General features: G+C 51.2%; 1 protein-coding gene across 2 annotated transcripts in view; it reads right to left on the minus strand.

The window, feature by feature from the left end:
- Hspa12b (heat shock protein family A (Hsp70) member 12B) overlaps positions 1-10,865 on the minus strand; it is a 19,747-nt gene extending 8,882 nt beyond the window's left edge. The window contains exons 1-4 of one of the 2 annotated variants that reach the window (XM_027920691.2): positions 10,654-10,865; positions 5,556-5,615; positions 3,680-3,777; positions 2,545-2,669 (exon numbers count right to left, since the gene is read on the minus strand). In XM_027920691.2, the coding sequence (XP_027776492.2) occupies positions 2,545-2,669; positions 3,680-3,777; positions 5,556-5,598 (266 nt within the window). In that variant the 5' untranslated portion in view covers positions 5,599-5,615; positions 10,654-10,865. Of the gene's footprint in view, positions 1-2,544; positions 2,670-3,679; positions 3,778-5,555; positions 5,616-10,545; positions 10,628-10,653 lie in introns of those variants that run through there. The other variant, XM_071608790.1, reaches the window with a different exon arrangement.
- Positions 10,866-13,477: the final 2,612 nt, after the last annotated feature.

The raw sequence follows: 13,477 nt of genomic DNA on the forward strand, positions 1-13,477 counted from the left end.
TAAATCTCCTTAAATGCTACCTATAGGTTCCACTGGTCCCATCTGACTCCTGTTTCTTCCATTAAGTCACACCCTTTGACCTCTCCTCTTTATATCCCTTACAAGCAGCAAAAAGCCACCATCTGTTGGGGTGGGTCTGATTTCCTGATGTGTTCTCTCTGGGACCCTGGAAGAAACCCAGGTCCCAGCCAGGGACCTTGCCCTCTTGAAGGCCATTCTCCAAGGCCAGGCTCCTTCCAAGTCTTTCAAGACCATTTCTATCTGACCCACCTCCACAGTCACACCTTAGGAGACTGCAACTCTGGCAGTTCCCAAAAACCTGAATGAGATTCTGAAACCCCCTGTCTACAAGGGCTTCTGAACCTCCACCCAGAACTACCCACTTTTTTGCCAGGCAAATCCTTTCCTCCCCCTCCTCTTCCTTCTCTGACATCCTGACTCCTTCAGGCCAACTTCGCCATTGCAGTCCTTTGTGGGAAGGAACTGGGAATCCAGGCAGAGAAGTATGCAAAAGGTTAGAGGTATGAAGAGCAGGGGAACCAATTCTAGATTGGCTCAATGTGCAGCAGGGAAAAAGAAATTACAGGAATTCTAGATAATGAAGAACTTTAAATGTCATACCAGAATTCTCTCTTGGTGGATTTTAAGTAGGGCAGCGAACAGACATGACTACATTTACCTTTGGAAAGGGAGGTCGCTGGTCTCCATGAAGAACAGATTGGAGGCAAGAGAAGATGCAGAAGCTACACCAGGAAGGAGGATGTTGCAGCAGTGCAAGTGAGAGAGGATGGAGGGTAAACTTAGGCTGGAGGGGTGGCCATGGAGAGAAGTGGATGGGTATACTAGAGATATTAGGGAGACATAGAAATGATGGGGCTTGGTGGTTGGTGGTGGTGAGAAGAGAAGGCTTGGGGAGGTCAAGATGTTCCTCAGTTTCTGTGACCATCACTTTCATGAGACAGTGTCTTTCATGTGTTCATGAAACCTGGTATAGCCTTAGCTGTGTATGCTGATCAGCTGGTATGCCCTATAGCTCCTAGAGGGCTCTAAGTGCCTTTGTGGCCTCCTATCATGGGGAGGGAGCAGAGATAGGGGAAAACCAGTCCAGGTTCACAGGAAGCTCATGTCTCATGTATCTTTGGGTCAGTTGCTTCTGTCTCTCCATTCACCCTTCCCAGGTCCTTGGGAAGCTCCCCCGTATCTCCCATACCCTTCTGGGTTGAGAGTTGTGGAGTCTTCTGTAGCTTCACCTACTGGCTGTGGCCCTAGTAAGATACATTCAAAGGATCAGGATCTTGAGATACAGAGGGAAGTTGCTATGGCTTGGTTATGATTTGAGTGTCCCCTAAGGTTTCATCTGTTGAAATGTAATCCCCATTGTGAGGTCCTAGGAGAGTGGAGATCCATTTATGGTGTTTAAAGGTGAGGCCTTTGGGAAGAGAGCATGACTAAAATAAGGTTTTTAGGGTGAAGAAACCATGACTGAATCCCAGCAGCTTTATAAGAAAGAGAGAACTGGCATCATAGCACATACCTATAATCCCAGAGACTCAGGAGGCTGAGGCAGGAGGATTGCAAGTTCAAAGCCAGCCTCAGCAACTTAGCAAGACCCTGACTCAAAAGAAAATTAAAAGGGTTGGATATGGCAGAGCACCCCTGGGTTCAATCCCCAGTACCACAAAAATAAATAAATACATAAATAAAATAAAGCAAGTTTTATTATAGATCACTTTTATCTTTAAAACACATATATGCAGGGCTGGGGTTGTAGCTCAGTGGTAGAGCGCTTGCCTTGCACGTAAGAGGAACTGAGTTCGATCCTTAGCACCACATGAAGATAAATAAATAAAATAAATAAAGGTATTGTGTCTATCTACAACTAAAAATATTTTTAAAAAAACACATATATGCATATATATATATGTTTGTGTATAACCCAATAAAAAGGTATGTATGTTTTATTGCAAGTTTGTTATATCTCCACAAAAAATGTTAAATTAAAAATAAATTCCCCAGGGCTGGGGATGTGGCTCAAGCGGTAACACGCTTGCCTGGCATGCGCGGGGCGCTGGGTTCGATCCTCAGCACCACATAACATAAAAATAAAGACGTTGTGTCCACTGAAAACTGAAAAATAAATATTTAAAAAAATCTCTCTCTCTCTCTTAAAAAAAAAATCTAGTACTGCCCAAAACACACAAATAAACCCCTGAGCTGGGAGATGTTGCTCAGTTGTAGAGCACCTCGCATGTGCAAGGAAGGCCCTAGGCTCCATCACCAGCAGTGAAAAAGTAAATAAATACATAACAACTTAAAATAAAACTAAAGTTCCACATTTTAGGCAGAGGGTGAGAGTGCTCCACTTGAGGCCTGGACCCCAGATGTGAGGCCATCTTCCAACCTTTTGTCCCCACGGCGTGCCTATACTAGGGATGGAAGCGGCTCTGAGATGACCCCATGTCTCAGTGACCATTTCTAGGATCAGGCCCATCCCAGAATTTGGGGATCCCCCTCCCCGCAATCTCCCATCCCAGCCACCATCACCTCATCATGTGGATGGCCTCAGGGTCACTGGCAAAGCTGAAGGCATAGCCACTGGATGTGGTGCCGAAGTCAATGGCCACCACCACTGAGAAGGAGGCCTGCTGGGGGGCTCGGGCCTCCGGCTTCTGTAAATCCAAGATTCAGAGTCAGCAACCAGCAGGGAAGTGCTCCCCTCTGCTAGCTGTGGTACAGAGCAGACCTGGCCCAGCTCCACCTGCCCACCTGCTGGCCAGGGCTCCCCTCTCCTCCCTGGCTCCAGGCTAAGACCTGGGCCTACCAACTACTCAGAAAGTCTGAGGTTTCTCAGGTAGCCCTGTGGTTTTGGGCGACAGCAGCTGCTTTGCCACTTCCAGTTCTTCACCCAGCTACTGCCTTGGTCCACCCCCATCTCGCACCATCTTCTCTCCCTACACCAGTCTCGGAATGGCTGGGAGCAATTTTGCTCCTCTGGGCAGTTTTATAGCTTTATATGGACCTGTGCATATTTTATTCCTTTACTCTTTTTTGTGGCCACAGTGACTCAAATCAGATTCTTTCCAATTCTGTGGCATAGAGGAGAGGCCCCATGCACATGCAGACTTGTCCCTGCCTGCTCCCAGTCCAAGCCTGGGGTCTCTGAGAACAAGAGGGTCCCCAGGCTGGATCATCAGGACAAGACTCTCAGGGAACTGGGGGTGAGAAGGCTATGTCCTGGAAACTTCAAGCTAGTAGTTTCCAAACTACTTTTTTGACAACACACACTTCCTCTCCTCCAGATATGTCTTGAAATAAGGTGGGACTGTGGTTGGCAGGAGGTGGAGCAACTCTGAGAGGCCCTAGTGCTGGGAGAACCTATAAAAACCACAGGCCTGCCCCACCACCTGCTGCAGCCAGCCCAGTGGCCCCTAGGTATCATCCTATAGCAGGGAAGGCTGGGAGTTAGTTATGTGGGGCTTACCTGCTTAGTAGCCCAAGGCCACCCAAGGCTAATCCTCCTGGGGGTGTGTGACTAGGGTGTACAGGGACAGGAGGCATGGCGGTATGCCCCTGCCCCTTCTTTCTTCCCAGCACAGGCCCTGCCATGGCTCTGCCAGGTTCCATCTCCCTCCACACCAACCCAGGCCTCCCATAACCCCAGACCCTGATCTGGGCTTACTGGAGACTGTGAGGGTGTGAGGGGGGCAATGCCACAGCTCTCCTGGGTCCTTGGGGAGCCAGGTGGGCTAGGTACTGGTGATCGCTCTGGGCTGGAACCTGCAGGGAAGAGAGAGCAGGTCATTCTGGCATGATCAGGACAGCGGGATCCCAGGTCTGGCACCAGGAGGTTCTCTATCAGTTCTACTGGGGAAGAGGGACTGGAAGGGAAGATCAGGAAGGACAGTCTTGAGGCGGGTGCAGAGGCTAAGGGCCTGTTATCAGTTAGAGGCAACCTTTCCCTGGAGGGTGATCTATGTATCACCTGGGCTCATTGACTCCCCCGGCACCCATCCGGCACACCCAGCTAGGGAGGAGAGGAGACAGAGATGCATCATATGGTGGGGAGACTGAGTCCAGAAGTAGAAGGGCAGGAGAAGTGGGGCAGACGAGCTACTGGGGTAGGGGTGGAGGGTACAGAAATCACAAAAGGAGGGGGAATAGCAGATTTAAGTGGCTGGGAGGTAGCCCCGCTGGCCCAGAAGTGGGACTGCTCCCCTCTGCCGTAACTTGGGCCACCTGTTTCTAATCAGGACTTGAGGAGCTCTCCCTCCCCCATCCTCAGGGCCACAGACAGCCCAACTGGCTGCCTAGGGAGGATCAGGAAGGGGGAGGCCAGCATCTCCCTCCAGTCCAGCTTTGAGCTTAGGCATGTCCACAGCACTGGGAAGTCAGATCACCCAACCCTTTAAACACACACCCCCATACACAAATGTACACCCCAGCTAGCATTTAGGGGCAGGAGATCTTGTTATCTTCTTTCTGAAACCCCTTTGCAGGCTCACGACTGAGCTGGATCTTAGGTAAGAGGTCACAGAGTAGCCCCCAGGAGGCAGCCCAAGGCTTTGCCTGAAGGATCAGGCAGCTCACTGGGCAAGAGGTCCTGCCTGGCTGAACACTCCCAGGTATGGGCTGGCAGCTGGTCACCATCAGACAGAGCTTTGCTAAGGGTCATGTGGGAGGTACTGGGGCAGTCCTGAGATCCATGGGTGGGGAAAAGGAGGTTGTCCAGAGAGGCAAAGAGGGACCTGGCATGAAGATTCATGGACAAATAGGCAGGTCTGTCATGCTGCATGCTGAGCGAGGGGAGGGACCTGTTCCTTCAACCACAGCCTTGCTATGTGACCCAAGAGAGGCCCCAGCCTTCATTGGCCTGGGGTAACCCAGGAACATGTGAGGGGTTGGGAATAAATGGAATTCTGGGAAATGCCTGAACAGGGCTGTAGTCTCTTTGGGTGCCAGAGGGGCAGGGACATGGTATTCACATTCTGAGGGCTCCCCTTTCTCAGGCATCCAAGCATAGGCTTAGCCCTGCCACCAGCTCCAGCTTGAGAGGCCAAGTTGCTGTGCTTTGAGCCTGGGAAGGGAGGCAGGAAGGAAGGGCCCAGCCCGCCAGGTCTTTGTGAATGGATTTCCTGAGGAGTGTCCCTTCTGCCTGCTGGCCTCCCACCCCTGCAGAGAGCCCAGAGTCTGCCTCCAGACCAGGCCACTCACATAGGCATGCACAGACTTCTGTATTCACATGCCCATCTTAGACTATACTCTACCCCCCACAGGTCCCATGCAGAGATCTACCCACAGACAGACGCACACTAACTCATACTCACACAAAGTCCTATGCACACACTATCTGAACAAAACACTTGCACATGCATATACCTGTGTGTGCACACACCCTCTCTGCACTCACACCCATATATACACAGAGGGGTTCTGTGACCAGATGGGTCATATGTATACACACACACAATGTGGACAACCTGCGGGTGAAGGGGTCTCAAGGCAGGGGTGAGTGGAGTGGTGGTCAAGGAAGAGGAGCCAGCAGTGGGGGGTCTTACCAATGTACAGCCCCGGCAGGCCCATCTCCGGGACAGCCAGCATCCTTGAGGGACTTGTAGCTGTCAACAGGAACAGACAAGCAGAATGGGATTTACTTGTTCTTTTGTTCCTTCACTGACTGCTTATTTATTGTATTTATTTACTTTTGGCTGGAGTCCTTTGAAGCAAATCCCAGTCATCATGTTGCTTCACCTATAAACACTTCAACATGTCTCTCCAAAAGATAAAGACATTTTGAAAAACACCATTACAACACCATTATCATGTCTAACCAGATTTACAGCAATTCCTTCATCTCATGTAAAGCTCAGTCTCACAGGCCCCGTTTGTCTCAAAATGGCTTTGCTTTAAAGGGCTTGGGATCCTTCTCAGTGTTTCCTGGTGCCCACCTCTGTGCCAGGTGCTGGGGGCACATCAGTGATCTAGAGAGACTCCATCCCTAGGGATTCACAGCTTGGTGAGGGAGATGATCATAATCCGATAATCAGCATAAGTAATTTTGAGATTATAAACAATACTGGGCTGTGAATGTGGCAGCTGAACACAGTGAATGGGGGAGGGGTGGGCTTGCAGGCAGGCCCCTGTGGACCTTCCTTTAGGTTGAAAGATTTGAAGAGGCGTGATTTAGTTTGCATTTTGAGATGTCCCTCTGACTGCTTGGGGAGGTGGATTGCAGGAGACCATGGAAGCAGGAAATTAGCTGGGCTTGTAGCCTTCCAGGCTTTAGATGGTGGTGTCTGTGTGCCTTGAGACAGGTGGAGACATATAAGAGACAGTGGATGTCAAGGTGGCAGTGCCTGGCTCAAGCTAAGACAGATGATAAGCTAGGTAGTGAAGGGGCAGGATGGCAGGGAGAAGGGGCAGAATTTGGAACTAAGAGAACATGCCAACAAGCCAGATGATATGTGATCGGGAGGTCAGGAAGAAATCCAAGTTAGATACATATGTTTGGGAGTCATGGTCATGGGAGGCCTGGCGGAAAGCAGAGGGAAGAGAGGAGAAGTGACTTAAAGTCTGAATAGGGGAAGATGGGCTGCCCGAGATATGGAGAAGCTTTCTGTGGTTTCATGAAGACTATGATGAGAAGAGGGTGAAGCTAGATGCCTTTAAGAGATCCTGAGACTCACTGGGCATGGTGACACATGTCTGTAATTCCAGCTACTTGGGTGGTTGAGGCAGGAAGATCTAAGTTCCAAGCAAGCTTGGATAATTTAGCAAGACCCTGTCTCCGAATAAAATAAAAAGGGCCAGGGATGTAGCTCAGAGGTAGAAGCCTCCCGTGTTCAATCCCTGGTGTAAAACAAAACAAAATAAAACAAAAATAAAAGAGTTGTAGCCCTAGAGAAGACTGTAAACACCTATCTTAATGGTTCATGATAGGTAAGTCCAAATATGGCCAACAGTGGAAGGTAATTGGGCTAAACCTCCTTAGAAGGCTGGCTGAGACCAGGAACAGCATAGTAGCTGGAGGGAGGTGAGGAAGAATATTTACTTTATTTTTTAAGATGGGAAGAACTTGGGCTGGGGTTGTGACTCAGTGGTAGAGCACTTGCCTAGCATGTGTGAGGCACTTGGTTCGATCCTCAGCACCGCATATGAAAAATAAAAGGTCCATCAATAACAACAACAACAGCAACAAAAGATGGGAAGAACTTGAATTTGTGTCTGTGAAGTTCTGGGGGCCAGATTATAGGCACAACCCTCCAAATTCTCAACAGCATTGCTACTCAAAACATGGCAGCTTGGGCATCTTCCTGGGATCTCCAGGAGGCTTGTTAGAAATGTAGAAACTCAGGCCTCATCCCTGACCTGCTGAATCAGGACTTGTATGTTAAGGAGAGATGCCCAGGTGACTTTGAGAAGTGCTGCTCAAGTGTCCCTGCAGTTCAACAGCAGATCTTGGATGCTATTGGCTTTATCTGTGAGCCTGGTTCTCCCTCTAACAAAGGTGGGGGCTGCCCAGGGCCTACTCCCTCTCTGTACCCATTAACAGGATCAGGAAGTTTTGCTAACAGAACACAAGCCAACACAGAGCTGGCACTGGCACGCCCTTACACACATGTACACACCCTCGTTCATGAAGGGTTTACACAAACCCAGCCTAATTGTGGAGAGACACCCAGACTTCGACACCCTTTTGCATGTCAAGGATACTCCTACATGGCTAGCACTATGCAGTCTTGCTGTCCTCCATGTCACTGGAGGTACACAGTTGGATACACAGGAATCTGAATCAGGAGAAGGACTGGGCTGGCTGTGGACACTTGCAAAGTAGTGGCCAGATGATGCCCAGAAAAGAGAAACCAATAAATGAGGTTGATAGGAATCTTGGTCACCAGGGACAGGAGCCCAGCTCAGAGTGACAGAGTGACATCCTAGAGCTGGGTCCCACAAGCTTTTCAGAGCTGAAACTGCGTCTCTTTTCTCAATTCTGCATTCATTGACATCATGGTAGTAGCTTGAAATCAGTTGTGGTGGGAATATTTACACTGTGGGAATTGGCAAACACTACAAAATTAGATTTTTCTCCCTCCCAGAGACTTGACTATAAAACATTTACGAGCATTCCACTGGATCCAGCTGCAATAAAGAAGCTGGCAGTCCTATTTGTATGTTCTTTGTTGTCACTGTTTGCAGTAGTAGGGATTAAACCCTGGGGTTTTCTACTACTGAGTTACATTTCTCAGCCATTTTTATTTATTATTTTGAGACAGAGTCTTGCTGAGTTGCTGAGGCTAGCCTTGAACTTGCCATTCTTCTGCATTAGTCTGGAGTTGCTGGGATTACAGACATGCACCATCATGTTTGGTTCTTCAACAAACACATATTAGTAATTTCTTTGTACCAGTCTCTGTGCTAAGTGGGAACCACTTTCTTAGATGGATAGATGGGTGGATGGATGGATTAATGCTACTGGGTCTATAGAAACAACCAAAAACTTGGGAAAAAACACACTGAGTTGTCCATCACTCTAAACTGAATTTCATGCCCCAACCATGTGCCTATAATCTCTGTTCTGAAGCTTGTTATCTTCTTTCTTTGAGTGTGTCATACATGGAGTGCCCTGCCCTGGGTTCTCAGGGATGGCAGGAGTTTGGGTACCTGAAGTGAGTATATCATGGCACCTGGCATGAGTCTATCATGTCACCTCTCTGCACCTCAATGTCCTTTCCTATAAAATGGGTGTCACAAGGAACTTCCGAGGATCAATAAATCCAGGTATGAAAGGTGTTGATAAAGGCAGAGAGTCAGGCATGTATGAGCAGTGTTCTTTCCTTCATAGTTTCATTTAAATTCTGAATTTTGGCTTTTTAGAAGTTTCTGGTCTTTCTGAGAATTTTATTTAGCCATCCTGAGTTTTTTGTCAAGGAGGTAGGAATCAAATCAATTTGTGCTAAAGGAGTTTCCTGCTGATTCCCTGAGAGTTGTAGGTAGAAGCAGGTAGCAGCTACAAAACACTCACACATGCCCCATGTCTTTGGAAACTCCCACCACCATGCAAATGCACCCAAAGACATTTAAGTGCAATGCTGACCAGGGAGCTCAAGACAACCTAGTTCCCCAAAGTTAGGTCTGGACAGAATTTACAGCTGAAAATGAGGGAGGCAGACCCCTATCGCAGGGGCCCACTAATTTCAAAGAGTGACATCTATGGGTTAGGGAATATTTTCCTGGGACAGTTTGATTTTATGCAAAAAGTAACTCCATTTCCTGGCTGACAGCATGTGTCAAATTCTGGCCCCAGCATGATCCCTACCCTACCCATAAGTAGATCCTTAACTCTGCCCATGGATTGACTCCTACCTTTTGGCCTCATATTGACCTCTAATCTTATGATTCTCCCTTACCCCTGGTCCTTATTTCTACCCAATAGGCATGCCCTATCGGTTCCTGGGAACCAGGACAGGGTGTGGCCAAGAAGGGACTTACACCAGAGACTTCCTAGAGAATGTTCCCGAACTTTTTTACTTAATGGAGAGAATTCTCTCAAGATCTCTTCCTATGTCAGGGGTGTTTGGGCTGGGCACTTATGGCCCTCGGAGCTCTGCAAGTGTGTGGTGCTACTAGATTTCAGGACTCCACACAATGTCCATGAGGACAACCACATCTTTACAGTTCCCCTCCTCCCTGGGACCCTGCCTCTCCTATCCACTGCTGCCTACTCAGCATACTGCAGGCCTTTCTAATAGAACAGGACTCTGTCAGCAAGCTAAGTGAGGCCACAAGCGTTTCTTCCAAGCCACAGAATGGGCCAACCAACCAGGGTCCAAGGGTCAGATCAGAAATGGCACCCAAAAGTCTGCCCCACCCTGAATCTGGAGAGAAGCCAGAAGGGAACTAGGGGGAGGCTGTGGGTGAAGGGGCTGCCCCCTCTTGTGCTGGGGCAAGGGTGACAGAAATGGTCTCCTATGGAGCCTTTCTGTCCTCATCTTTGCTTTCCATACATCCTGCCCCACGCCCTTAGATCCTCATCATGGGAGCAGCCAGTTCACAAACAACCTCTGTCCCCCAAGACCCATCAGTCTCCAATACCTCCCTCTCTTTCCATAACTCCTGGGTGGATCTGCTCCCTGGAGTCCTGGTTGAGAACTCCTTTCCTCCCATCTGTCCCCAGCACAAGTTTGCTCCACAGGCAGCTCCAGGACCCCTATGGGAGCCCAGATGCCGCCTCAGTAGAGAAACCAGAGGCCAGGACACCAGGACCCTGGCCACCCAACCACTCTCTTGCATCCCAGACCACAGGACCTGGGGCCTCTGAGGCAGCTCCCAAAACGCACATCTATTCAGCCTCCAGTCTCCATCCCAGGCACCGTGTCTCCACAACCACTTCCCCGAAGCAGGCCCCAACCCACACTGGCTCTCCTGCCAGCCCCCAGGCACAGGCAGCCAGGTGGAGCCTTAGCGCAACGGGTGTAGGGCCCCATAGCCCAAGTAGGAGCCCGCTCCCACGGCCTGGCTAAAGAGAGGGGCTTGCAGAACTGCCCTCACCGGAGTCAGGAGCGTTCTCGTGGGGTCTCCGCAGAGAGCCCGGGACGGCCAACCTCTGTGCCTCTCTCCGCTCCCAGAGTCCAGCAGCCCCCGCCCTAGAGAGCTCACCTCCGCCCTCCCGACAGCTCGACCCAGGTCCGGCCGCCTGGATCCCGGCCCGCAGCGGGCGGCGGTGCCTGCCGCAGCCCTCGACGTGCGCCCGGCCGGCGGCCTCCGACTCTGCTCTGGCCCGCGCCCCCTCCCCCAGGCCGGATGGCCTCGCTCCCGGCCCAGATGTGCGAGGCCGGGGCGGGGCCTGCCTGCGCGGGCCTCTGCGAGGGGCCCAGCCCCGCGGCGTCCAGGGCCCCTCCCTGCGCCCCTCCTGCGCTTAGCCGGCGGGGCGGAGGGGCCCCGGCGCCTCCCCTGCTCCCCCCCGCAGCCCAGGGGGTGGGAGAAGGCCAAGGCGGGCGGAGGAGGGAGGGGAAGAGGAATTCCAGACCCCTCGTCGGCCTCCTGCGGCTCCCCCGCCCCGCCCCAACAGTCCACCTTGGGGCTCTGCCTTGGCCGGCTCTTCTGCATCTGCCAGGGCCTAGCCACCGCGGGAGGGAGTACCGCGCCCCAGACCTCTCCAGTCCCAGGACCCAGAACCCGACCCACTTTCACCTCCCCTTACTCTAGTTCCCTAGCGGGCTCTCCAGTGTCAGAAGAGGCAGAATTGAGGGTGAGGGCAGGCCCTCAGGTCCCTGACTGGGACCCAACCCTGTCATTGCTCAAATCTGGGTCGTCAAGGCAGGGCTTCTCACCGACCAGAGCCCCACTCCTGGTCAGAGGACCGCTCAGAACTCAACCTGTCCTAGCAACCCTCAACACTCAGTCTCCAAATTTCAAGTGGGGCTCACAGCGGCCTTCTTGTCTTAACCCAGGTGTAAGGATACCAGAATGTGGTTTCTGAATAATGAGAACTGGTTCTGCTAGCCTTATAAGCAGCTGACTTACCCCTGCCCTACCCTCCTAGACCTGGCAGAGCCTAGACCCCTTGCCTCTTCCCGCTGGTGCCTGGCAGCCTCTCCACCCATGTCTCTTTGTGTCTGCTTCTCCTGTTCCATCAGCAAGGCCCCCACACTTCTGGGAACACCACTTGTGCTCTCCTCCACCCCAAACTTTGTCAGGGGCCATTTCACTTCCTGGATTGCTTTCCCTGGGCCTGCCCTAGCTACAGTATCACCTCCCCTAGCCTTTTTTACCTGATGGAGAGAATCCTTGCTGCCCTTATTATCAGGGCTACTGTTCCAGAGGACCTATATTTCCCCCTGGTAAAGGGGATCAAACCTAGGGCTTGACACATGCTAGGTAAGCACTATTCCACTGAGCTATATTCCCAGCCTTATTTATCTATCTATCTATCTATCTATTTATTTATTTATCTATTTATTTATTTATTTGTTTATTTTTGAGACAAGATCTCACTAAGTTGCCCAGGCTGGCCTCAAACTTGAGGTCCTCCTGCCTCAGCATCCTGAGTAGCTGGGATTACAAGCAGGCACCACAGCCCTCCCCCACATCTGAGGACCTTTGTCATGAAGTCAGGCTGGGGGTTGCTATGCACCCACAGTTCTGGATGTCAGACCTTGTCAGTGAGGCCAACAAAGTATCTAAAGAGCAGTCTCCGCTGGCTGCCTGTGTGTATGTGTGTCACTGTGCTTTGTGTCTCTGTGTGTGCGTGTTTGTGAGTGTGTAACAGGAGTCCTTGATCAGGGGCTGGCAGGCCTTCATCTCATTTGAGACTGAGTCAAGCCAGAGAGGATTGAAGTCTGAGTGTATGGTCAGGGGATAAAGAGGATGGGCTCACATGTGTGCTCCCTGTTATTATTTTTCCCTTCCACTTCCATTCATTCCTCTTCTTGCATCCCAACCCTGAACTCCAAAGATAGGCTTGTCATTGTCAGCCGCAGCAGCAAGCTCCAAGCAGAACTTGAGGGTGCCCTCTTATTTGGAAGCTTCCTGCTTCCCCCAACTTCAGATTCCCTCAGTCTGATTTGGGAGCCACAGGCTCCACCCTTGGGCATCCTCCAATCTGACACAGAGAAGAAGGACAACAAATGACCCCAGTGAAACCTTGATCCATGTCAGAGGAAGTTCAATTGCCATAGAAAGTTTGGGCCTCACAGGGTCCTGCAGATCCCCTGCCCTTCACCTCTCTGTGGTCTCATGTCTCCCATTGTGGGCCCACCCACTGACCTCACCGAGCTTCCTCCCTCTATCCGGGTGGGGACAGCACAAACAAAGATCAGCCTGAGTGTGTTCTCCCAGCAGCAGCCTCTTGCCAGGCCGAACCTCCCTTCTCTGGGCCTCTGCCTAGGGCTTACTCCTCCCAGGGGATGCCCCAGCCCCAGCCCTGCCCCTTCAGGCCGTCTCTAGTGTGTAACTGGAGGAGGTTTTCAAAGGTGAAATCTGGCCCGTCATTTCACCACTCCAACACTTTCCCTGACTGCCCAGGACCTACAAGAGAAGATCCAAAAGATTCAGGGCATGGACTGTCCTTGGCTGACCCCTCAAACTCCCTTTCCCAGCCCTAACCATCAGTGTCCCTCCTGCCTTTCTGGCACAGCTTCTCTTCTGACCTTCTGAACTTTTTTCTACCTTGGCCAGTCCCCAGCTCTGTCCTGCTAGTCAGCATCCTTCCTTCTCTCAGGCCCTTGGGAGAAACTTGTTCCTTGAACCCTATTGTGGGTGCTGTGTCTGCTCAGAAAGTCCCTACCCTAGGAACTGTCAGCTGGGGATCCAAGGAGACCCTGGGTTTGGATGGCAGGAAGGCGTAGGCTCCCCTTTCCTGGTACCCATGACATGGCAGAGCAGCAGGTGGCTTTAGAGCAGAGGATGTAGTTAGTAGGACATGCCGTCCCACCTTCTAAGCCTTCTAAGCCTGTTGATGCTGGGGGGCTGTGGAGGGGAC

Source organism: Marmota flaviventris, chromosome 2, assembly GCF_047511675.1.
Source record: "Marmota flaviventris isolate mMarFla1 chromosome 2, mMarFla1.hap1, whole genome shotgun sequence".
Taxonomy (NCBI): Eukaryota; Metazoa; Chordata; class Mammalia; order Rodentia; family Sciuridae; genus Marmota; species Marmota flaviventris.